The sequence below is a fragment of the Ambystoma mexicanum genome, chromosome 2p, assembly GCF_040938575.1.
Source record: "Ambystoma mexicanum isolate Mex_15411 chromosome 2p, UKY_AmexF1_1, whole genome shotgun sequence".
Lineage (NCBI taxonomy): Eukaryota > Metazoa > Chordata > Amphibia > Caudata > Ambystomatidae > Ambystoma > Ambystoma mexicanum.
Genome location: NC_090923.1, coordinates 1201523227 through 1201546737, shown reverse-complemented (window position 1 = coordinate 1201546737; position 23511 = coordinate 1201523227). Strand labels below are relative to the sequence as shown.

The window sequence follows — 23511 nt, the reverse complement described above, 5'->3', positions numbered from 1 at the left end:
CCGAAGGAGCCCGCTGATCCAGTCACCTGAAGTGGCCAGAAAAGTCACGCTTCTCAGCCGCGGCAGGTGACGCACCTCCCCAGCCCGCGGAAAAGGAGGGGTGGGTTTAAAACTCAGAAACCCAATTAAGAGATCAAATGTTTAAGGGGGGTTTGAGCTTGTTTGCGAGTGCCGGAGCTAATCCCGCGTGGCCTGTATAAAAAGAGAGGGGGGCCACCTGGCATATTAGCAGTGGCCACCTGAGAGAAGTGAGGGAGGGAGAGCTGGAGACAAGGCGGGAAAGGATCCAGCGAGGAAGGAGAGCCCGGGAAAGGAGAGGTGAAGGAAAGGAAAGGACAAGCAAGTGGGAGTGAAGAGTCCTAGTTCCAAGCAAGAGAAGGGGTGGCCCCACCAGCCATGGCACATTCCTGGAACTCCGGCGCCTACGCGGCTCGGCGGAGGTACGACGATGAAGACACCACCAGGAGTAGCATATTCACATACACCAACAGCAACAACACCAGGGGTGAGTACCTGACTCGCAGAAGGCCCCCAGGAACTTACTTACCCTTGGGACCCAATATGGCGGGTAGTGGGGAAAGAATAAATAACAAGATGAGGACACATAGAATGTCATGATCATGTGCCAGGGCCTTCTAATGAGACAGTTCCACTTCCGCTGCAAAAACATGCTCTGCATTGGTACTTGAAGCACGGCCTAGGACCCTTTCTGAGGGGACAGATGGTGCCGCAGTCACGTCCGACACAAGAGAAACCACCAGTTGGAAATATGGACCCAACGGGCTGTGGTGAAAGTCATCTGATGCATTGAGCACCAAGATTTCTCAAAGGCTGCCAAACTAGCAGCAGCCAATGGCTGCTAGATATTGATGGGCTGTCCGGAGACAACTTGCACCCAAGAAACCCGTACATTAGAAACAAAACCACTTGTAAATCTAAGACATGAAAGAAGATTAGCACTCAGCCACATTGTGGGAACCAGAGCTCAAAATGCCATCAGTCAAAACCATGGGGTTCCTCTTTGTATGGGGAACAAGTGTTTACATGCTTCTCATTCAAGCTACCTAGCCTGCATAATCAATGGCGAAGGATCATGGGGGCTGTAGTCCAAAACATCGAGGGCCACATAATGAGTTAACCATGAAGGGGTAATCAATGGGTTCAGCAGGGAAGACCCCGGCTGGGAAAAATACTTGACTCCATAACCCCCACAACATTGCTAGTAACATGTGAAGACTGGAGGGAAGGACAGGCCTGGGTGCTCCCTCTTGAGTGTCTCTTAACAGCTATGTATTCGGCCCTGGAGCAAAGCTTTCAAGTCCAGATCATCCCTTTTAAAGGTGGGCCGTGCTTGGTATGGTCACAGAATGCTCTGCGCATCAGTAGCAAACTAATCGGTAATACAAGAGGAATGAGTCAACTTCTGAGGGCACATGGTCCAACCGAAGGCCTTAGTACAACCCTAGAGGTAATGCTAAAACAGACTGTATTTGCGACATATCACCTGTTTGAGCACCCGCCATATAACAGCCCTGGTAGTATATTCCTCCAGGGGTATTCGAATGGCACGGTATTATAAAATGGAAACCCGTCATGAAAGTCCTTCAATGTGTACCTCCACAAATGTGGAGACACCTCATTACAACACCGGTGGTAACCAATGGCGCTATCAGCACCATGGTTGCCGCCGGTATTGTAACGAGTCCGCCAATGGTAAATGGGGAAATACCGCCCCATTCCAAGGTTGGCGGGGCGGTAATTCCCCATTTACCATTGGCCCTTCCCCATTCCCATTTTTGTCCCATAGGGCTCAATGGGACTGGGGAAGGCGGTAATTACGGTACTGCAAATTGCGGTATTGTAATTACCTCGGAAGTCCCTTTGCGGGTCCCTACTTTAACGGCTGGTCCAGACCAGCTGTTAAGGTTGGGGTCCGCAAAGGGACCTCGTAATCAGGCGTTAAGGGTTTAACGGCGCCGACACCTTTTACGGCGCCGTTAAACCCTTAACGCCAAGGTCGTAATGACCCCCAAAAAACTGTAAACAATTCTATGCATTTTTTTTTAGCTTTTTCCTGTACTGTAGAAAAGCCCAACAGATTGCCTTGATGCCCTTCAATACTGGGGGAAAACCTTTTTTTTCACGGGACATTGGGTAATGAAAGTGATGGAAAATGGGCATTCTAGATGCCCACTTTCTCACCACCTTTCCCATCTAATGAATAAAAGGGTCAGTATTGACCGTCTTGTTCATTGGGGAAGGTACAGTTTTGGTGTTAATCACTCCCGTGCACAAGGCACTGCCACCCCCAAACGGAGGATGTGAATGGATATTCAAAATATCTACCTCATGAATTTTCTGAAATACCACCAGTGGTATTTCATAATATCCACTACCGTAAGCACTGGCAGAGTGGTACTGCTGTATTTGGGTGGGTTTTTCAGATTCGCACTAGTGGTAATTGGAAATGCTGCCAGCCAGACTATGGCAAAAAATAATCTACCCATCCTGTAATGAGGATCTAAGCATCGACCTTGGAGGAGAAACTCTGAGAAAGTGGATTTGAGTAGAATTATTCTATTGAGGAGGAAGGCAAGCAGGGGGAGAAAGAGAGATAGAGAGAGAGGGGGGAAAGAGAGAGGGGGAAGAGGGATAAAGAGATGGAGAGAGAGGGAAAGGAGGGCAGAGGGGGCCTGCTTATGAAAGGGGGAGAGAGGGAATTATAGAGAGAAGAGAGGACTATGACCAGAATGAATAGTGTAGCAGATGGTAGAAAAAGAACAAGAGAGAAAAACTGGAAAGCAGAGAGGGGAAGTTATGGAGCAAGTCAGAGGGGGAGTAGAAGTTACATCGAAAAATTGAGATGCATTAATTCGCAGAAGAGCCGTGAGAAACAGAATGACAGAGGTAGAGAGAGTGATAGAGGTGCTTCCGAGAAAGAAGTGTTGTTGGGCCAGAAAGAGAGAGAGAATGGTTTTAAGAATAGATCACACAGGGAGAGGGCGATTGTGACGAGAGAAAGATAAACTAAGGGTTGCCTCATTCGGATTTTAAGATCCCCCCTGCCGCCCATTTTCAACCCAATATATTCTTCCAAAACATCGCCCCGGTCCAAAGCATTTGTATGGAGAGTTCAAGATGGAGCATCATTTAAATGGTGGAACACGAGCCCTGGAAGACCAAGACAAATGGGTTAGAAAGAGAACGTCCACTAAGTGAGAACGGTAGAGAGGGGCTACTGGGTTCCTCGTATGAGTGTGAACTTCAAAACAGTAATGGGCAGAGCCTCCAGAGGCACACAGGAAGTCCGGAGAGAGCATCCGCAGACGAAGGGACAGCCGAGAGACAGACAGAAATAGAGGGACAGGCTGAGAACGTTAGCAGAGACTAGGGCAATCTGTGAGAGAGATTGAGAAGAAGCAGAGATGCGAGGGATTGCTGAGAGAGACACCTTCTGAACATCTATCTAAAAGTACAGGAGGGCGACTGCTGCCCCTTTTCAAGATCCACTCCAGGTCAACTCCATACACATTTATGATCGTATGTCCTTTATTTCGCATGCTTTATTTTTTCAGTTGTTTTTCACAATGTTTAAAAAAATTAATAAAAAAAACGAAATAGTGCTGTTCCAAACATTGGGTTAAAGCACCTTAAAACACAGGTTGTCTGACTGGCATGACAGTAATGATGTACTGGTGCCGCATCACCTGTCGAGCGGGCGCCAAAGACGCCAAATGATGATGCCAAGGAAAAAAATTGTCTGAATGCAAAATGGATGGTCATGAGTAAAGACAGTGTACTGAGATGTTTACTCTGCGTTGGCATGTTACAGTACTTATCTCGTATAAAAGCACATATGCTGACAACCCCAATTCCATTCGGGAGCTGATAGTCCAGTCCTGGTTTAAACTTTGCATTAGGAAATGGGCATGTTGGCATGTATGTAAAAGCATGCACCAAACACAGCATGAATCACTGTTTGTATGAACCCTACGGTGCTTAGTGCCATAACAAGAGGAGAAAAGTCGCCAAGAAACAGAGGGCAAGACTCTTGTTTTGTCATTATGCAGCACAGTTGCGGCACAGGTGCGGCCATGCGACCACTGGCGTGTCCAGACTCGTTTGAATGGGGTGGCCCAAGTCGGGCACTGAGATATGCAGGGGTGGCATGAAGTATGAGCGCACACACACATAATGATCATAGTTTAAAATAATGGGGTGGCCCCTCGGGTGGGCAATCAGATTCCAGGGGTAGCATGTGCCACCCACCCCAGGCCACTCCCCTGCATGCGCCTCTGCTGCACAGTGACAATGCGCTGACAATGGTCATTCCTTGGTGGCGTGCATCGTAAACCGCATACTCAAGTGGGAGTAACTAGTGTTTTACAATACCACGGAACGGTAAGATAGTGAAAGCATGACCAATGTGGCGCTTCCCAGGCCTAGCGCGCGGCACTCTAATACTTTCCCAGGGTGTTGATGTTACTTCCGTTCCAAAGTAAAGTCAATAAACCTTGGCCTGTGACGCAGTTTGCATGAAATGTTTCCCAATATAGCAGAGTCTATCCCAGTACACATCAAACCTTACCTCACACCACACCACTACTTCACACCACTGCCTTTCCTTATGCTGTTGATCTAGGCAACCCAGTGTTTGAAGCAACTGATGTGAACTTGTGGTCTATTGGGAGTTTTTAGCACCGATAAAGAGACCTACATTACTACCATACACAAGTTTCCACATAAGAACAAGGTAAGGTCTGAAAATGTTGGAAATGCCAACGTAAAGGTATAAACATTAACGCCAAAGGTAAGAAAATGTAGAACTATAAAGATTGAGAATGGCAACGTTAAAAGACAACCACCAAGTCCAAATAAAGTATTTCCCTAATACAAAGTTCTTTACACAATGAATTAAAGCTTAAACCACTCTACACCACTACTTCACAAGACTCATTTGAACCAAAGCATACATGTAAATTACCTAGTATTTAAAGTGAGTGTAGGGTCCAACTCTTTATAGGTAGGAACACCCCCAAACCCCTGATTTCCTTCATTTTTATTTTAGTTTTCCCTGTCTATTCTGAATGTTTGTGTCCGCGTGTTGCATTTTGGGTACCACGTTCCTTGCATTCATTAAATGAATACATCTTTTACAATGTGCTTAATACCCGCGCAGGACCAGGATTCAAGCCTGTGTTGCTCTGCGTTGTCTTGCTTCCATCATTCCATGACAAACACGTTGCCCCTGAGCTACCCTCCCAGCATTTGTTAGCTCCATATTTCGCCATTAGGGAAATGATATGTGCCGTTGAATGTGCGTGTTATTCTAAGCCTGTTCATGTTGGTCATAATTTGGCCTTGTATGCGCATGTATCCTATTGGAAAGGGTGTATGACTAGATTTTGCCATTAGGTGTCAGATATGGGTGTGTTGTCTGCACGTTATTCCAAGTGTCTTGATGTTGTTAGTGGTCATGCCTTTGGACCTGGATCCTGTGTGTGTCTGCATCCGTGCTTGTATGTGTGTGTGGTCTTTTCATCTGTTCATTTTGCTATTTAGTGTTTTGTTCTGTTACACCTGCCAAATGTCTTCATGTGTCTGTGGTGTTTGTATCCCTTCATTCTGTAGTTCCCTGTTTTGCTCCATTGGTGCATACTGGTGTCACTCGAGACCTACTGCACATGTACAAATAGATTGAAATCGTTTTTTTTTCTTACAAAGCAAATATCTCAAGTTTGGCTAGTCCGATTTTTGAAACATTTGTCATATGCACCACCTCAAGATAAAGGCTAAGGACCCGATTCATGGAAAAGTGCGCAGAAATCCTGCAACGCCCACGTGCAGAGAACGTCACTGCATGAACCTGCTTGTAGAGATTCTACTGAGCGCCCTGCGTATTCATGGAATTATTCGCACAAAGTAACTATACGCAACTTGAGGCTGGAACGCCCCCAACACCCCCCACGCAAATCAAAAACAGCCAGAAACAGCCACATTTGTGTACTCTCGGGCGAGAGTATATGCACCCTCAAAACAGTGCGTCGGGTCCCCGGCAAGCAGGCCTGCATCTCGGGGACCCTGTGCGGGGCCCCGGTAACTGTTACCAACACTCCGACAACATGCATACAATTCATCGTAACTCAGTAAAACTCAGAAAATCTGCGTGCAAATCCCCATACACCGTTCCTGCAGCCTGCTATACTGCATAGGAGAAGCACCAAGTTAGATCGGAACCCCGGCTGCGTGCACGCACCCCTAAATCCAACAAATGATCTCACCTCTGTGCATTGAATCCCATGCGCAAGTGTCTGTACGCCTGCCTTCGGGTGGTGGATAGTATGAGGGCTTTGAATGGCCATTTCGCTGCTGTGAGGTTGCGCGGTCGGATCCTTGAATACGTATTCTTCCGCGCAATAGTGGGCATGCGATGGACTGCCTGTGTCCAGGCCCTCATAATGCCCACTTTTTCACGTGTTGTTCCCGATTTTCTGTGTTCTGCCCCCTTCCCCGCCCTCTGCGTAAGCCACGCCCACGCTCTTGCGGTGTCTCGCTTAAGGCACTCGGCCGATCGCAGGGGCGTGCCGGGGTGCTGCAAAATCCACTCAAATTCAAGGAAAATCCAGCATATTCAATTCCATAAATGACTAACGGGATTACGCACAGTTTGGTGCGCAGGTTCCCTATTTTCTGTGAAAACAATTCCATGAATCGAGCCCTAAGTGTGTATCAGAAATCTCGCAAATTGAAGTGGGCACTACATCCCGAAAGCATGTTTTGGTGGGTGTGTGGAAAACCGAATGGATAAAGACCCTTTTTTAACACTATGTTTTACATGAACATGTTTATGAAACGTTTCCATATTTGGCATGGTTATTCGGATGGGACCAGATTAGTCTGTTACGAAATCTGGTGAAATTTCACGGACTAGGTCAAACGTAAGAGGGGAAAAACTGTTATCATTTTCCCATGACATTGTCACGTTTACTTCAATGTACTGCCACTGCTGCTGTAGTGTAATACGCATAGTATATATTAGCTGACAACTCTTCCCAGGGGTTATCCTACCAATAAAAAGCAACATCTATAAACGTCGGAAATGCCAATTTAAGGTCACTACAATCACTCAGTATATATTGGGAAATATTTTCTTTAGACTATGCTTATAAGCCTGCAAATCAAACATTAACTATCCCACTACTTCACAATACTTGCTTTAAATGCTAGGTAGCGTAAAATATAATTAAAGTTAATTCTATGAATTAAGGTTTGTAGTGTGATGGACTTAGCTTCATTTGAGGAAATAGTTAAGTTGGACTGAAAGTTTGCTGTAACCTTAATAGATGGCATTTTCAATGTTTAAAGACTTCAGGTGTCATGGGTAGGAACCTTAACTCTCTGGGAGAACTTTGTGAAGAGTGTGGAGTTTAATGTAAACCCCTTGACAAACCGTGCTTATTTGAGCAAGGAAAGGGAAGCCGAAAAAACCTAATCCCAAGATGTTTTACTACAGCAACAGGCTGTGGGCAGAGGGCCCAACTGTGGCAGCCAAAAATCGACCAGAGAGATGTCTCAGGTGGGGTCCCGAGGACCAAGACCTCTGTCTTGTCGCCATTGAGCCGGAGCCAGTTGGAACCCATCCAGACGAGATTGCCAAAAAGCAGCGTCGGCAGCGCTCAGCTGTCGATGGCTGCGACAAATCAAGGCGCATCAGAATCTGATGCAGGCAACAACATCCTAGTGTATATTGAAAATTCAACTCTATTCATTAGAATTTCAACTCAAAGCTGGGCCTACACAGAGGGTCTTGGAGCGCCTTACAAGATGTAATGGTTGAAAAGGTGGAAGAGGAAACAGAAGTATACCATGTTTTCAGGATAGGATAGAAATATTTGGAAAGAAAAGTGGTAGCAGGAGAGATAGCGGGGCAGGGTTATGTGTGGGGAAACAGGTAGGCTCTTTCTGAAAATCGTGATGGAGGGTGCAGTGTGGATGTGAAGAGGTAGGGTGAGTCATGTCCTGGGTGCTCAGTGGGCAAATGCGTGTTGTAGTCTGCATGTTAGTTTGCACAGTGAAATGTGTGCACAGTGAAATGTGTTGGAAATGCTGGCTTGCTTGTCTGTTGTTTGTGAGGGTTGTGATGGGTTTTGAGTTTGTCGTGAAGGTAAGATGGGTGTTAGAGGTGCATGGCTTTGATAACAATGCAGAGACCTTTGAAGGTAGTTCTTTGGGGTATGGGGAGCCAGTGGAGCTGGGCGAGAGCTGGATTGATGTATGAATGTTTAGGTAGGTGGAGGATGAGTCTGGCTGCTGCGTTTTGTATGAGTTGAAGGGGGGCAAGGGTCCAGCTGGTGAGTCCACTGAGGAGAGCATTAGCATAGTCCCGCTTGGAAAGAACTAGTGCTTGGACTGTGCAGTGAAAGTCATCAGGAGAAGGATGTGTCTGATTTTACTCAGCAAGTGTAGTTGTAGATTGCATGTTTTGGTGACAGCAGCAATGGAGTGCGTTCAGGAAAGGTGGGGGTCGATGGTGAAGCCAAGGGATTTGACAGGTGTGGAGAGGGGTATGTATGTGGGTGGCCATCCAGGTGGTGATGGTGGAGAGACAGCTTTTGATGATGTGGAGCTGTGAGGGAGGTGAGATTTGAAAGTATATTAGTGTGTCATCTGCCTAGTGGTGGAAATGGATGTTGTTTTTACAAAGGTTCTTTCCAAGGGATTCAACATAGAGGTTGAAGAGGAATGGAGACAGAGAGGAGCCTTTCAGGACCTCTAGGTGCAAAAAGGTTTCTGCCCAAGGATACACTTTGCACCAACCTAGGTCTGGTATTGATTAGTATAGGTCCCAAAGGAGTCGTGGAAATGGCCATCACTGCAATGTCCTGAGGGGTCACCATTTTGAGAGATGAGGTGGTGAGGTGCATCCCAGTTTTACCAGAGGATTCTGAAGAATTTGTTGTTAGTTTGTGGGCATCTCATTGTAGCCTCTCAGCATTCGAAGCTGGCCTTTCCTCCACAGCAAATGCTATGAAACCATTTCCCTTGCTAAATTACCCCGACCTGCTTCACAGAAGGGGAGTCCCCAGCCTTCACCCCCATCCCTAACTCGTCCTTCAAGAGAGGGGTGGTCCCTGCTGCACTTCCAAACCTATCAATCGCCCACCCGCGCATCCAGCACCATTTACCTTATTCAGGACGTCCAAGTCCTGCGTCCTCTGCAGAGCCGCTCACTACAAACCTACATTGGTGCTTCTGACACAGACACACACTTATGCACACATGCACTCAAATATACACACTGTGGTTGTGCTTCCCTACTACACAGCAATTGGGGTACGGTGAAGACCTGCGATGCAACTGCTGCGCAGTAAAGGCATGTCACTGCTTAGCGCACAGCCAAATTGTTGTCAGAAAGACCCAAACCCTGAATATTTACTTTTCAGACCCAGGCCACTAAGTACATCGACTGATGAGACAGGTGAGGAAAGTGACCTGCTCTCTGACTCAAGAGATCTGGAATAGTTGCTAGAGGCCAAGAGCCTCTTTGAGCCATGCTGAGAAGGTCTGGGTAGCAGATCTTCGGTGGCCACCTGTGGGCAATTAGAATTAATGAGCAAGCCTGACTGACGCAAAACGTGCCCAGAACACTGTCAATCAAGGGAGTCGTGGGGAAAAGCATACATTAGCCTGCAGTCTCTCGGAATCTGCAAGCCTTCTACAGTGCCAACCACTGACCCATCCAGGATACACAGCAATTACATTTCTGATTCTGAAGTGTAAAAAAACGTTCTATCCTGCGGTACCCTCAAGAGTGAAAGATCCCCTGTAGAAGCGACTCCTTGAGCTCCCATTTGTCAGCGGAATGTGACAGTTGGCCGATTGGGTAGGATTCCACATTGAATTCTCCTTCCAAATGCACATCCTGATTGTATATCCTGGTTGGAAAAGGTCAGTCCCAAATTTGGTCCAAAGGGGAGAGGTGGCAAAGAGGAGGTGACATCAGGGACGTCATTTTACCAAAATGCCAGGGGTAGCGGAAGTGACATCACATGACCCTTGACTTCACCGGAAGTGATGTCATTTGACCTCTGCCCCCAAGTGGCATCAAAGGAAGTAGTGTAATGTCATTTGACCACGCCCCAACATGACATCACAGAAAGTGATGTCAAACGACCTTTCACCACTTGACATCACAGGAAGTGGCATCACATAGCATTGTCCGTCAGTACACTAATCAAAATATGGTTCTAATATCACTGTAATGTGATATACATTTCATACAAGAATTGGTCATCATATGTAACGTTATTATCGGTTTATAGTCACTTTTTCTAATGGCATATTTTCGAATGCCATTTTCTCGACATCATTTTGCCGAATAATTTTTTCTTCGAATGTTTCTTTTTTTACATTTTATCTTTGAAATGGGGGGTTTTCGAATGTTTCTTTTTTACATTTTATCTTTGAAATTGGGGGGTCTAAAAAAAGAATACATTCAACAAAAAAATGTCAGCAAAATGTTTTCGAAAAAATGGTGTTTCAAAAATAAGTTTTCGAAAAAATGACCTGATATCGTTATTATCAGTGTGTTAAGGCCCATATTACCACGGGAAGTGTATAAACCCAAATCCCCTCTTTATGTGGATCCGCCCTACTATTCCTACAAGACTAGAGAGCGAAATCACATTCCAGCAGGACAGGGGCAGATAGGCGGTTAAAGGGCTAGGGGAAAGCTAGGATAGAAGGATAGAGGGAGAATATTCCACAACCGAACATGTATTCTTATGGTCGATGGTCCACAAAATACACCTTTCAATGATTTGGGAAGTTACCCTTTGCATTCTTTACTGTTTCAATGAGTTACCTTCAGGGAATCTCTTAGTAGGATGTATTGTACTGTGATGTGCCGTTTTTCGGTTGTTTCACAGACTATAATGTTTCTGCAAAAAACAGTCAGACATCTCCAGTATTTATTTACTTTAAAACCTAGAGCTAAGTTTAAAGTGGGTTTGGTTAGTGCCTTGGCAAATACTGATAGCTAATCATTCTCCTGTATCTCTGTTAAGTGCTTGCATAGCTCAAGACGAACAAAACATTTCAAGTTCTTATTTCTACACATTACTGGTATTGCTCGCTCACAGTTTTAATCAAGTATAATTTTTTTATTCCATGTACACATCCTATCATAAATGGTCTGTAGAGGTTTGGTGTGTTACAAAACCGGATTACCAACATTGAAAACCTTTATGTCAACCTACGAATGAAGGGCTTCTGAATTGCCATTTTAGTGCTGCAATCCTACCCAAACTCCGAAAAGCAGAGTACTTGCAGTACTCTTCCTACAAGCCTGTCGTGCCAAGCACACATGGGAAGAATGGGTAAATGAACAACAAAAAAGGTCATATGATACTACAAGACATGTCAAAGCTGGCTCTGCTAATATATACCAGTACCCCACATAACAGTATGCTTCTTTTGGCTGTGCCATTCAACAATACAATGCCACAATAAGAAAACATTTGCAAACTGGCTCAAATGTAGGCCAGTCTAGACACGCTTTATCATAGAAACCCATTGAAAAAGCAATGCCACAGTAGGATATGGCTAGACTGGCTGCAGCAACATGCCAATTTAGCACACATCCAGTTGGCTATGCCCAAAAATGCCAATAAAACATGCAATGCTACAGTAAGGAACCATTTCATTGTTTGAATGCACGTATAACTCTACCCAACATTTAAGAATACTCATTATGTTGACTTTGCCTTTAACACCAGTAAAGCATGCAATGCCACCGTAAGAGCACATATCATATTTGCCTTGCCTCTTATGTTAGTGTTAGTGAAACATTCCATGCTAAAGAAAGAAAATGTCCAGTTTGGCTGCCCGATTGTGCTATAAAAAAACCCTCCCCAAACCTTCTTCCATATAATAACATTCATCAAGTTGGCTTTGCCAAAAAATAACAGTAAAACATGTAAAAAAATGTCCATGCGCCAATGCTCTGAGCTACCCATATACAATACCCTCACTCATTACATGATATACATATACAACCCCACACGTCCCCTCCCTCAACTCCCAAAACAACTACTCAATCAAGCATTAAACACAAGCACACACACAGTAACACATGCACCATTTCACCATAAACTCACAGACATGAGCACCCAGCCACCCATACATCATACACTCACTCATTCACACATATACACCCCCACATGTCCCATCTCCCTCCCCAAACTCTAAAACATATCATCAGCCTAGCATTAAACACAAGCACACAGACATTCACACAAGTACATATTCACCAGACACGCACACCCAGCCACTCATACATCATCACATTACATAATATACATATACACCCCAACATGTCCCCTCTCGCTCCCACACGCTCCCCAACACCAAAAACAGCTCCTCAGCCCAGCATTAAACACAAGCACACACACATTCGCATACCAGTCCCACATGCACCTATTCACCATACACTTACAGAAGAACACACTCATCCACCCAAACATCATACACGCACATTACATAATAGACATATACACCCCCACACATACCCTCTATCACTCCCACCCCTTCCCCCAACACAGCTCCTCAGCCCAGCATTAAACAAAAGCACATACACCTGCATCAATTCACCATACACTCAAACACGCACACCCACCCACCCATAAATCATGCACTCAGATTCCATATGCACACATACACCCCCACACTTCCCCTGTCATTTCCGCCTACTTCCCCAACCCCCAAATCAGCTCCTCAGCCCAGCATTAAGCGCAAGCACACAGCCATTCACATATGCATTATACACTTAGACATGCACACCCATCCACAATACACTCACTCATTCATGCACATTACATAATATAAATATACACCTCCACACATTCCCTCTGCCTTCCCCAACCCCCAAAACAGCTACTCAACCAAGCATTAAATGCAAGCACACACACATTCACACATGCACCAATTCACCATGCACTAACAGACATGCACACCCAGCCACCCATACATCATCCACTCACATTACATACTATACATATACACCCCCATGGGTCCCCTCTCCCTACCACATCCATCTCAACACCAAAAACAGCTCCTCAGCTCAGCATTAATCACAAGCATTCACACATCCACACACTAGTCACACATGCACCTATTCAAAATACACTTACAGAATCACACACCCAGCCTCTCATACATCACATACTCACATACATAATATACATATACTCCCCCACACATCCCTTCATCCTCCCACCCCTTCCCCTAACACAGCTCCTCAGCCCAGCATTAAACACAAGCACACACACATTCACACATGTACCAAATCACCATACACTCAGACATGTCCACCCAGCCACCCATAAATCATCCACTCACATTACATAATATACATATAGACCCCAAAACTTCCCCTCTCCATCCCAACCCCTCCTTCAACCCCAACATCAGCTCCTCTGCTCAGCATTAAGCACAAGCACATACCCAAATACATGCACCATACACTCAGACACGCACACCCAGCCACTCATTTACACACATTACATAATATACATATACACGTCCACATGTCCCCTCTCCCTCCCCAACCCCAAAACAACTACTCAACCAAGCATTAAACACAAGCACACCCACATTCACACATGCACCAATTCACCGTACTCACAGACACACACACCCAGCCACCCATACATCATGCACTCACATTGAAAAATATACACATACACCCCATGCATCCCATCTCCCTCCCATCCCCCAACCTGAAACCAGCTACTCAGACCAGCATTAAACACAAGCACACACACACTCACACATGCACCAATTCACCATACACTCACAAACATGCATATCCATTACATGATATACATATGCACCCCACACGTCCTCTCTCCCTCCCATGCCATCCCCTAAACCCCAAATCAGCTCCTCAGCCCAGCATTAAACAAAAGCTTATACACACATTCACACAGCAGTCACATGTGCACCTATCCATCATACACTTACAGACACACACACCCAGCCACCCATACATCATACACTCACTTTACATAATATACATATACACTGCCACACGTCCCCTCTCTCTCCCTTCCACCTCTTTCCCCAACACAGCTCCTCAGCCCAGTATTAAACACAAGCACACACACACATGCACCTATCCAGCATACACTCACACACATGCACACCCAGCTGCCCATACATACACTCACTCACACACATAACAAAATGTATATATACACACACGCGTGCATGCACGCGCACCCATTTTCAAAAAGTAAAATGCTCTTATCTTTTTTACGGGCAATGCATTGCTCCAAGGGACTCATCCTCTGCAGGCAGATGTCAGGCCTTCGGCTCCGTGCTGAACACATGACAGGAACACTTCCTGTCATGTGTGGAGTAAAGTAGCCGTAGGCCTCCAAAGATGTCCTGGGTGGGGGTTCGTTGGGGGTGGACTCTGACTTCTAAAGAAATTATTTCTTTATGAAGTCAGTATGACTTCAAAAATAAATTATTTCCGTTACGGAAAAACGTAACGAAAATATTTCCTTTGTGAGGTGAGAGTGACTACAAAACGAACAATTATAAAGAGGGCTCCCGTCTGATCCCTCGACGTTTGGTTTCTCTCTGCCCCTACAACCACTTAACCAGGGGATGCAGAGGCAGTGGCAGGGGTCGCATGGGAGTTGCCATGGGTCACAGTTGCAAACCCTAGCAACCTCCAAATGACGTCCTGGGGTGACCTTCCCCTCATGTGTTGTTATAAAGCATAGCACTAATGCTGTCCCTCCTTATGAGCACTGACGATCCCTGAATTACCAGGAGGAATGCTGTTGGGGGTTGCCTACCATGGACATCCGGCAGGCACCCCTGGGTGATATTATCTTCAGCACACTACAGGCCCAGTGCCTGTGGGGGTTGGGGCCTGCCCTGAGCATCCAGCAGGCCCCCTGGTGCTATGGGGTATCAGCACCATCGGGGGTGGGGCACAGCCTGCCAGGCCCTTGACCCTGCGGACCTCTGTCACCGTCCTAGCACGAGGGTCCCACGGCATCAGGGCCTGCAGGCCTGCGCCACCATGTGTAGGCCTGCAGCCTACATCATGAAATGAGACACAGACTCAGAACCTCCTCTTCTGGAGTCTGCAGCCGTTCTGTCTCACGTGCCAAGGGCAATACACATGGGAGGGAGACATCACACTTAAAAGGGGAATACACGTGGGAGGGTCCCACCACCACAAATGCCACCAGAGCCTTGTAGATAGCTATTAACTTCCGGAAGTTTATGTGTACTGTCCTCTCCTCCTGAGAACACAAGGTATAGCCTTTTTAGGTTTCCCAGAGTTGCAACCCATCCGGAGAGAGAAGAGTCTGTAGTCATCATGTGTTGGAGGGGAGGATACTGGAAGGGCATTCCCATAAACATATTGTGGTCCTTGCTCCACAATTCCAGATCCAAACAGACTTTTGGAGGAATAATCTCTCCTCCCATTCGATTACCAAGTTCTTGACTCCAACTGAGAGGGAAATGAAGGTGAAGACTCCTAATCTTCAACAGGGCATAAAGGACTGCAAAAACGCATAACGCCACAAGGTCCAGGAGGCATTGAAACCATCAGGCTGAAGTCTGCAGATGTGAAAGGAAGTTTCTGACTTTATCTTTGAGGTCCTGTACTGTTTCCTGGATGGGAAACACTCTCCCCAGTTCGATGTTCCATGAAAGCCAATGAATTGACTATCCGGAGTCAGCTGCAAGTATGACCTCTTTGGGTTGACTGGCAGGCCAAGATCGAACAACAAATCTACCAGCTTCTGAATCTCCCTGTCAGAACCAGCAAGTCGTCTAAAGAATAGGTGGAATAGAGGAGGGAGTGAAAGAATGGATTTAAAGACAGTAATCTCAAGTCGCTATTGATTGGATCCAGGAATCCGCTAAAACTGAAACCCATGGTCCTCTGAACTCATAAATCTGGGCACCCCCTGGGGACCTGTGGATTGGATTAGGACTCTATTGTTTATTAGAGTCTGAAGAGGTAGAGGAAGTAGAAGCTTGCACCTGTGGGAGCTAGGTTATCTTTCACACTGCCTGCTTTTGTGATACCGATTAAATCCCCCAATGATTTTGAGCCTTGCATCTGAGCATGACTGGTGTGGGGCCTAAAAGGTTTTCTGCACTGGGATCATGCAACACATCTCGCTGGCGCCACTTACCTGTTAGCCCCATTTTTGAGGAGTCTTGAATCCCTCACTGTTGTCCAGATCGCTGCTTGAGGACTTACCTGCACAAAAAGTGGTTGCCAAAGTTCCCCATGAGTGTTTACATTGGAGCTCATTTGGGGTTCATTACCTGCACCACGTTCAGCTGCCACTCACCATTTACGTGGTGCAAGGTCACTGCGAGCACTGAGGTGTGTGGTAGTTGTTTGGGTTCGGGGCACAAGCCAGAGATAGGTGATGACTAATATCCAAGTACAAAGAAATCCGGTAGGATAATTTGCTGCCAAAACAGGGTAATGGGGCCTGGGCTACAAAACAGTGGATAATACAGCTTGGAGTCAAGAAGTGTGAAAGTAAGGCCGAAGGAATTCAGGCACCATACTGACAAGACGGTCTAGAGTGAAAAAAAACAGGTAAGCAGGGGCAGGAAAGGCAAACACAGTAAGTAAAATGGGAGAAAATAGCATCAGATTCAGCGCATCTGAGACACATTTACTCGAGCTGCTAGGCTAGAGTTATACTCTAATGTACAATACAGAGGTTGGGTCTCACTTTTCCACTAGCAGGTCAAGTGCACGGTGGACCGTGCATGACCCAAATCTAGACACTGGTTTCCCGCGCATTTGTGAAGACCGCATGCGCCCAGCATGCAAACATCACACTTCATGTCCTTCTTCAAAGGGACCCGTGCCATCAGCCACTTTCCATCAAAGAGATAATCTCCATGACAAAGGAACACCAGGAACCCTGGGGTGTCTTCTGGGAATGTGTGGTTATACAGGCAACAGTGACATCTGGTTTCAGGATGGCTAGAGACTTAGCAGTCCGTGTTGATGTCCTCTTAAGAGTTAAATCCTCATTGATCGAGGGATGCAAGATTTCTGTGCCCTCCAACGGCAAGTCAATATTTTATTTCTTGCAGGTCCTTGTTAAATGTGTGGCTCTTATCCAAGCTGCATGGCGCAAACATGGAGGACTCCATGAAGTCATGTGCAATCAATGTGCTTAGCTTCAAGGAGACTTGACTTGAATGCTGGAACCTTATGCTGAGCTAAGACATTCTGGAATTCTGAGACCTCTTTTCAGAGACTTTGGTTGGCTGCAGTCTGCATTGGCCTCGTGTAAGCGCAGGGGACTATTGGAGTAGACCTTCTTACCCAAGTAACGTGTTAACCCTAGGCAGAGGTGAGGAGGTTTGCCCTAATTTACCCATATTCTCTGATGTTGCAGAAGACAAAGTAAACAAGGTAGCTGCGGCTGCCACCAAAGAGTGTGGTTGAGGAAGGAATGTTAAGTCACATCTTAGTTGAAGATATCCAGTATGTACTTGCTTACCGACTGCCTCTCCTGAGTAAGGAGTCTTCCATATCTTGATTGCCCCAGCAAGAAAGTCTGTTTGAAGGGCAATGCCTGATTTTTCAGAACACGTAAGATCAAGAAGACCTGCCAAGACAATAGGTTCTGCCGGAACCTCCTCCGGTTTATGAAGACTTCGAAATTCAGTGAAGCCCCAAATAAGTACATGCATTTAATAAATCCTGTCATGGAAGGTGTTGGCAGATGAAGGAGCATCCTCTTTTGTGTACCTGTCTGTGTCAATGGCCACTATTGCAGGGTTAGCCCAGACAGGGGTGATAGATCCGGTGGGATCCGTGGGTGCTTGGGCATTGACCAGAGACGTATCCCCTTCATTGCCTAGAAGGAGTGGGTGCAGCTGGCACCAGGGGAATCTAAGGCTATGATGGACCTAGCGTTGGTACCAGTTGAAGTGTCAGTTGAGGTGGAGGAGGTTGGCTGAATAGGCACTGGCTGTGAACTGCAGACTGCAGTAGTTCACTAGGCTACAGCTGCAGGACAACCTCCTTATTGAGGTTCTTGAAGTACTGTACAATGTACAATGTTATCAAATGCCTGAGTCACCGAAAGAGGTTGAACAATTTGTCTTCATATGGAAGAGTTGAGGTAGCGGCTGAGATCGGAGTCCAGGTAGATGTGACTGTAATATACCAGGTTGGATGTCTGGGGGGTGGTGGGCCCGGATCACAGAATCTTAGTGAAGAAGTGGGTACAGGATATGAAGAGGATCATGAGGTTTGCATAGGAGATCATTTGACCCGAACAAAAGCATCCATGCTCAACACAGGAGGCAACACAATTGGGGCCACCATAAATGGCCCAATCCTGATGGGGTCCCGAGTGCTCAGATTACATAAAAGATACCTCCAAAATGATCTCACCTGTGTGCATCATGGCGGCAGATTAATATATGCCCTCTTCAGAGCACTTTGCTGCCAATTTGGAATGAATCTGTAGCACTTTCTGTAGGATGCACAGAGCTTTGATGATCAACGTGGGGCTTGGAAGGGGCATATGACCACTGTGACACACTGGGCGCCATTACAAAGTTGCCGGTCCGGAAACAATGTTGGCGGTAAGCTACCGGTACCGTTGTTTCTAGACCGCCAAACTCTGAGTTCTGCAAGAGGGTGCATTTCAACCCGCCAGGTCTGACCCGGCAGGCCGGATGGCACCCGCTCGCAGACTTTGACAGTAGCACCAGCACCGTTATGAATGATGCCAGTGCTACCGTCCTTCCCATTCCCATTGAGCTGTAATGCCCCTATATTTCCCCATTGCCAGGCACCGGAATAATTTGCAAGTTCGGCGGCAGCCGTGCCGGTTTACTGTCCCAGTTGCCATTTGCCCTCAAGTAAAGTCCTGGTAATACCAGGGGAACCCTCTGGGTGAATCCCAGTAAAATGCTGATCACCTTCAGTTTCAATTAACCCAGTCACAGGTCCATGACTCTCAGGTGTCACCTTGGGTCGTGTAAACCCGGTACCAGACTATTAAGGTTTCTCTGTGCGAACTCTGGTAGCAACTGCAAGGGTCTCTGGAGTGTTCTAAGTAGGGTGGTGGCTAGCAGCAATGGGACAGCAGTCCCTCATGCTTGGCTATCCCAGGAAGGAGTCACCAGAGTGGGTTGTTTAGGAAAACACAGCTGGACCTACTTGAGGACCTACCTGTAATCGACGTTTCCGAGAGTGAACAACGTCCTTGATGTGCCCATAAGGAGATCTGTGGAAGATGACCTCCAAACGATGATACATCCTGCATAATACCCACAGGGAAAAAGCATGGTTGGTGTACAATTCACCCATTGTTGCTCAGGGCCTAGGTACTGGAGACAAAGTTCCTACAAAGTGCTTGCCACACGACCTGCATACAGAGAACAAGGTTACACCCGACATAAAAGAGACGACAGGTGCAGCCGGGTGGCGAAGAGGAATGGAAATAAAGTGGATAATGGAAAGACAGCTGAGTAAAACATTCTGTGAGCTGTAGCTCCATCGAGGTCCGTCGAGATATTTATTTTATTTATTTAGAGCATTCATAGCAAACAATCATACAGCCACCAATGGTATATCCTTGCACTTTTTGGGCATATGGGTGCAAGATGGAGCAGATGGAGGATTACTGAATGAGAGGCCATGCCTTGCTTATCTTATGGAAGAGAAGGTAATTGTAAATATCCAGGGAACAGCTAAACTTCACAAACAAAGAGTATTGTTTGAACTTCAGAAGAAGCCAAAGGGATTACTTCCTGTATCTATAATAGAAATACAGGCGTGATTTGGGGAATCAAAAGGGCGTGAACCTGAGCAATGATAAGCCTCATAGGGGAGTATTAAGCTATGTGCCCAACAGCTGGGGAATCTCTGCACTAACATAAAGTTAAGATGTGTTGCCTTAATCATATTCCCCCCACTGTCCCATCCCTTTTTGTCACCATTTCATGTGTTTGGTGAGGAATCCTTGTTCACATTAGCGCAGTGCGCTTGTGTTGAATTTCATATTCCCCAGTGTTTTTTCCCTGTCTGCTGCCCCGTCCCTTTGTCGCTCCTCCGACCCCTGTTGGCTGAATGTTTGTGTGTTGAACGAGGATTAGTCCTGCGTTCATTACAGCGCTACCACCACTTCTGCTTTGGGCACTCGAGGTCAGGCTTGTTTAATTTTGCATGGATAGGCCCCAAAATGGATTTTGTGTTTGGTGAGGAAATTTTGTTCATGCTAGCGATGTGCGCTTGTTTTGTACTTCATATTCCCCAGTGTTTCTTCCCTGTCTGTGGCCCCCTCCCTTTGTCCCTTCTCTGACCCCCATTGGCTGAATGTTTGTGTGTTGAACAAAGACCTAGTCCTGTGCTCGTTTCAGCGCTGCCGCCACTTTTGCCTTGGGCACTCAAGGTGAGGCTTGTTTAATTTTGCGTAGTTGGGATCAAATATTGATTTTGTGTTTGGTGAGGAATCCTTGTTCATGTTAGCGATGTGCGCTCATGTTCTATTTCATATTCCCCACTGTTTCTTACCTGTCTGCTGCCCCCTCCCTTTCTCCCTCCTCTGACCCACATTGGCTGAATGTTCATGTGTTGAACGAGGACCTAGTCCTGTGTTCGTTCCAGCGCTGCCACCGCATCTACCTGGGCACACGAGGTGAGGCTTGTTTAATTTTGCATGGCTGGGCTCCAATATGGATTTTGTGTTTGGTGAGGAATCCTTGTTCACATTAGCGCGGTGCGCTTGTGTTGTATTTCATATTCCCCAGTGGTTCTTCCCTGTCTGCTGCCCCTTCCTTTTGTCCCTCCTCCGACCCTCATTGGCCACCATGCCCTATTTGATTTAGGCTTCCAGTGCAGCCCCATTGATTTTTGCAGCCCCATTGTTAAGGACCCCGAGGAAAAGGGCAGCTCCCCCTGAAGCAGCTCTGGATGTTGTCTGCCGGTGTCAGCCAGGGAAGTAAGAAGCCTACAGCCATCAACCTTTTGAGACTGCTAAAGTAAGTGCAGTGGGTCAGGGGGTGCAGCAATCACTGCACCCCACTAAACTGACCCACCCCACTAATTACTCTATTGTTCATATTGTAATTTATAGTACTGTATTGCCTGGCCATCTCTCTAGGAAAGAACGCTTTTTCCCTCTTTTACATTGCTATTTGCACTGAAACTAGGACTTTTCTCCTCTTTTTTAGGAAAGTCGAATCTTGGTGTTTTTACATTGCTGTTTGTGTTGAAACTAGGCCTTGTGCCCTCTTTTTCTAGGAAAGTCAAATCTGGGTGTTTTACAGTGTGCCCCCCTGTCTTCCGTTCACACTGCTCCTGTGTTCCCCTGTGGTGTGCTGCCTGCTTGTTGCCTACTTCTGTGTGAACCCTCCCCTCTGTTGCCCCCTATGGTGCCCAGCTTTGGGCTGGGCTTCTTTCCTCCCCTGACACTCACTTCTTGCCTCCTCGCACCCTCTATGGTGCTCTCAATCTCTCCCATCTTCTCAAACTGCTACTCTAACTCCTATCCTATCCCTTTCATTAAGTCTGGTAGGAAAAAGTTCAAGAGGGATATCCTGGTCTCCAACCCTGGCCTCCCTATCATGGATACCCACATCAGCGCTTCCTCCAGACAGACCCTAACCAACATCCTCTTTGTCATTCCCTCTCCAGACTTATGGATCCCCTATATAGTCTCAGCTCGCTCTCCTATCTTTTCCTCGCCCATTAATGGTGGTACTCAGTGGGAGGTGCTCTTGGGCTTCCTTCCACTCCTCTAACACCATCATTTATGTCAATCTGAATGGCATCATCTTGGTCCAGGGCCCTCAGCCCAATCTCCTCCTTTTCGATAGGCGTCTCCTGCGTCTTATTAACTTCCTTCCTTTTCCCGCTACTCCTACCAGCACCTCTCTGGCTCCTCTGCCACCTCCTTCTTCTGCCGCCTCTCTGACAGCTTCCTCCTCCTCTTTGGCTACTATTCCACCTCCTGCTACCAACCCTGCTCACTCTCAGGCCCCTCAGCCACCTCCCCTGGGTGTACCTCAAGCCTGCACCCCATCCCGGAAGTCTTGAAAATGTGGCAATTTGCTCCACGTCGCTACTGTAAACTCTCGCTCTGCTGCCAAACACTCCTCGGACATATGCCACCTCCACAAAGAACTTGATCTGATGTCCTCTCTTTCACTGAAACATAGTTCACGGCCAGCTTTGTCACACATTTTGACACTCTCCTCCCTGATGGCTACAATATCCTCTGTGAGCCCAGAACGAAACGACTTGGAGGTGGAGTAGCTCTGATCTTTCGGGAGTGGGTCTCTGCTTCTGTCATTCCGTCATTCCTATGTATGCCTACTCTTCCTTTGAATGCCTGGTCTGCAGCCTTTCTACCTCTCCTAGCCTCTCACTGACTGTGGCCACCATCTACAGGCCAGGTTGCCCTCTTACGTTCAGAATGGGCTGACCTCTCCTCTACTTGCCTCTACCTCTCATCACCTCCTGTGAGACCTCAGCATCCATTTGAATGCTTCTAATCCCTCCTCTGGGCTCTACTGCAACCTCTCTGACACTCTCTCTCCACTCTGCCCTGACCACTTTCTGCTTTCCTCTCACGTGAAACACTCTGTCACTCAGGCAAAGCCCACCCCAGCACTGCCTACTGCCTTCTCGGTCATTCAGCGCACGAAGCGTGTTTCAGTGAATGCCTTTGCCTCTACATTCTCTTCTCCTTGTACTCCTGTGGCTGACTCATACTCTGACACAGCTCTCTCTAACCTGCATCTTTCTATCTCCAACACTCTGGACATCCTTGAGAATCCGTATGAACCCTACCTCCAAGTGCATCTCTTGGTATGACTCTGACCTCGCCACCCTGAAACGCAAATGCAGCGTGGCTGAGAGGAAATGGAGTGCTTTGAGCGCATCCTCTGACAAACTGTCCTGTTGCCTCCTCCAATGGCAAGACAGACTCTCTGTCCTGTCCAAGAAGAGAGTCCACATCCAAGCCCACATTCCTGCAGCCTCTAACAACACGGCCAAACTCTTTAAAATCTGCAAGGAGCTGACCAATCCTTCTGCAGTCTCCACCTCTCCTGTTCCTGCCAGGCCCTCTGTACAGCTCTGGCTTCTCACTTCACCACTAAAACACAGGATATCCTGTCCTCGCTATCCTCTTCCTCTTCCTATACCTCTCTCGGCCCCCATCTGGCCGCCTCTCCCTCTCTTCCTCTTTTCTCCTCTTTCTCTCTGACAACACCTATGTTTCTAGACATGTCCGATCTATGGAAGTGTCGTCCAAAAAGGTGCTCCCCTGCTCGTCCAGAACCATCAAGCAGCCTTGGCCGATTTCTGCAAATACTCTTTTGCCACTGGATAGTTCCCCTCTCCCTTCAAGCACTCCCTTGTGAACCCCCCCCTTGAAAAGCCATCGGCCGATCCTACCTGTCCAGCAAACTATTGCC

The 23511-nt window shown here is 46.9% G+C and overlaps 1 protein-coding gene across 1 annotated transcript in view; it reads left to right on the top strand.

Annotated features, from left to right (window-relative positions):
- The first annotated feature begins 215 nt into the window (after window positions 1-215).
- The window catches only part of LOC138567332 (red-sensitive opsin), a 58186-nt gene continuing 34890 nt past the window's right edge, over window positions 216-23511 (top strand). Inside the window, exon 1 of the mRNA XM_069645430.1 lies at window positions 216-505. Coding sequence (XP_069501531.1) covers window positions 397-505 — 109 coding nt within the window. The 5' untranslated portion in view covers window positions 216-396. The remainder of the gene's footprint in view (window positions 506-23511) is intronic.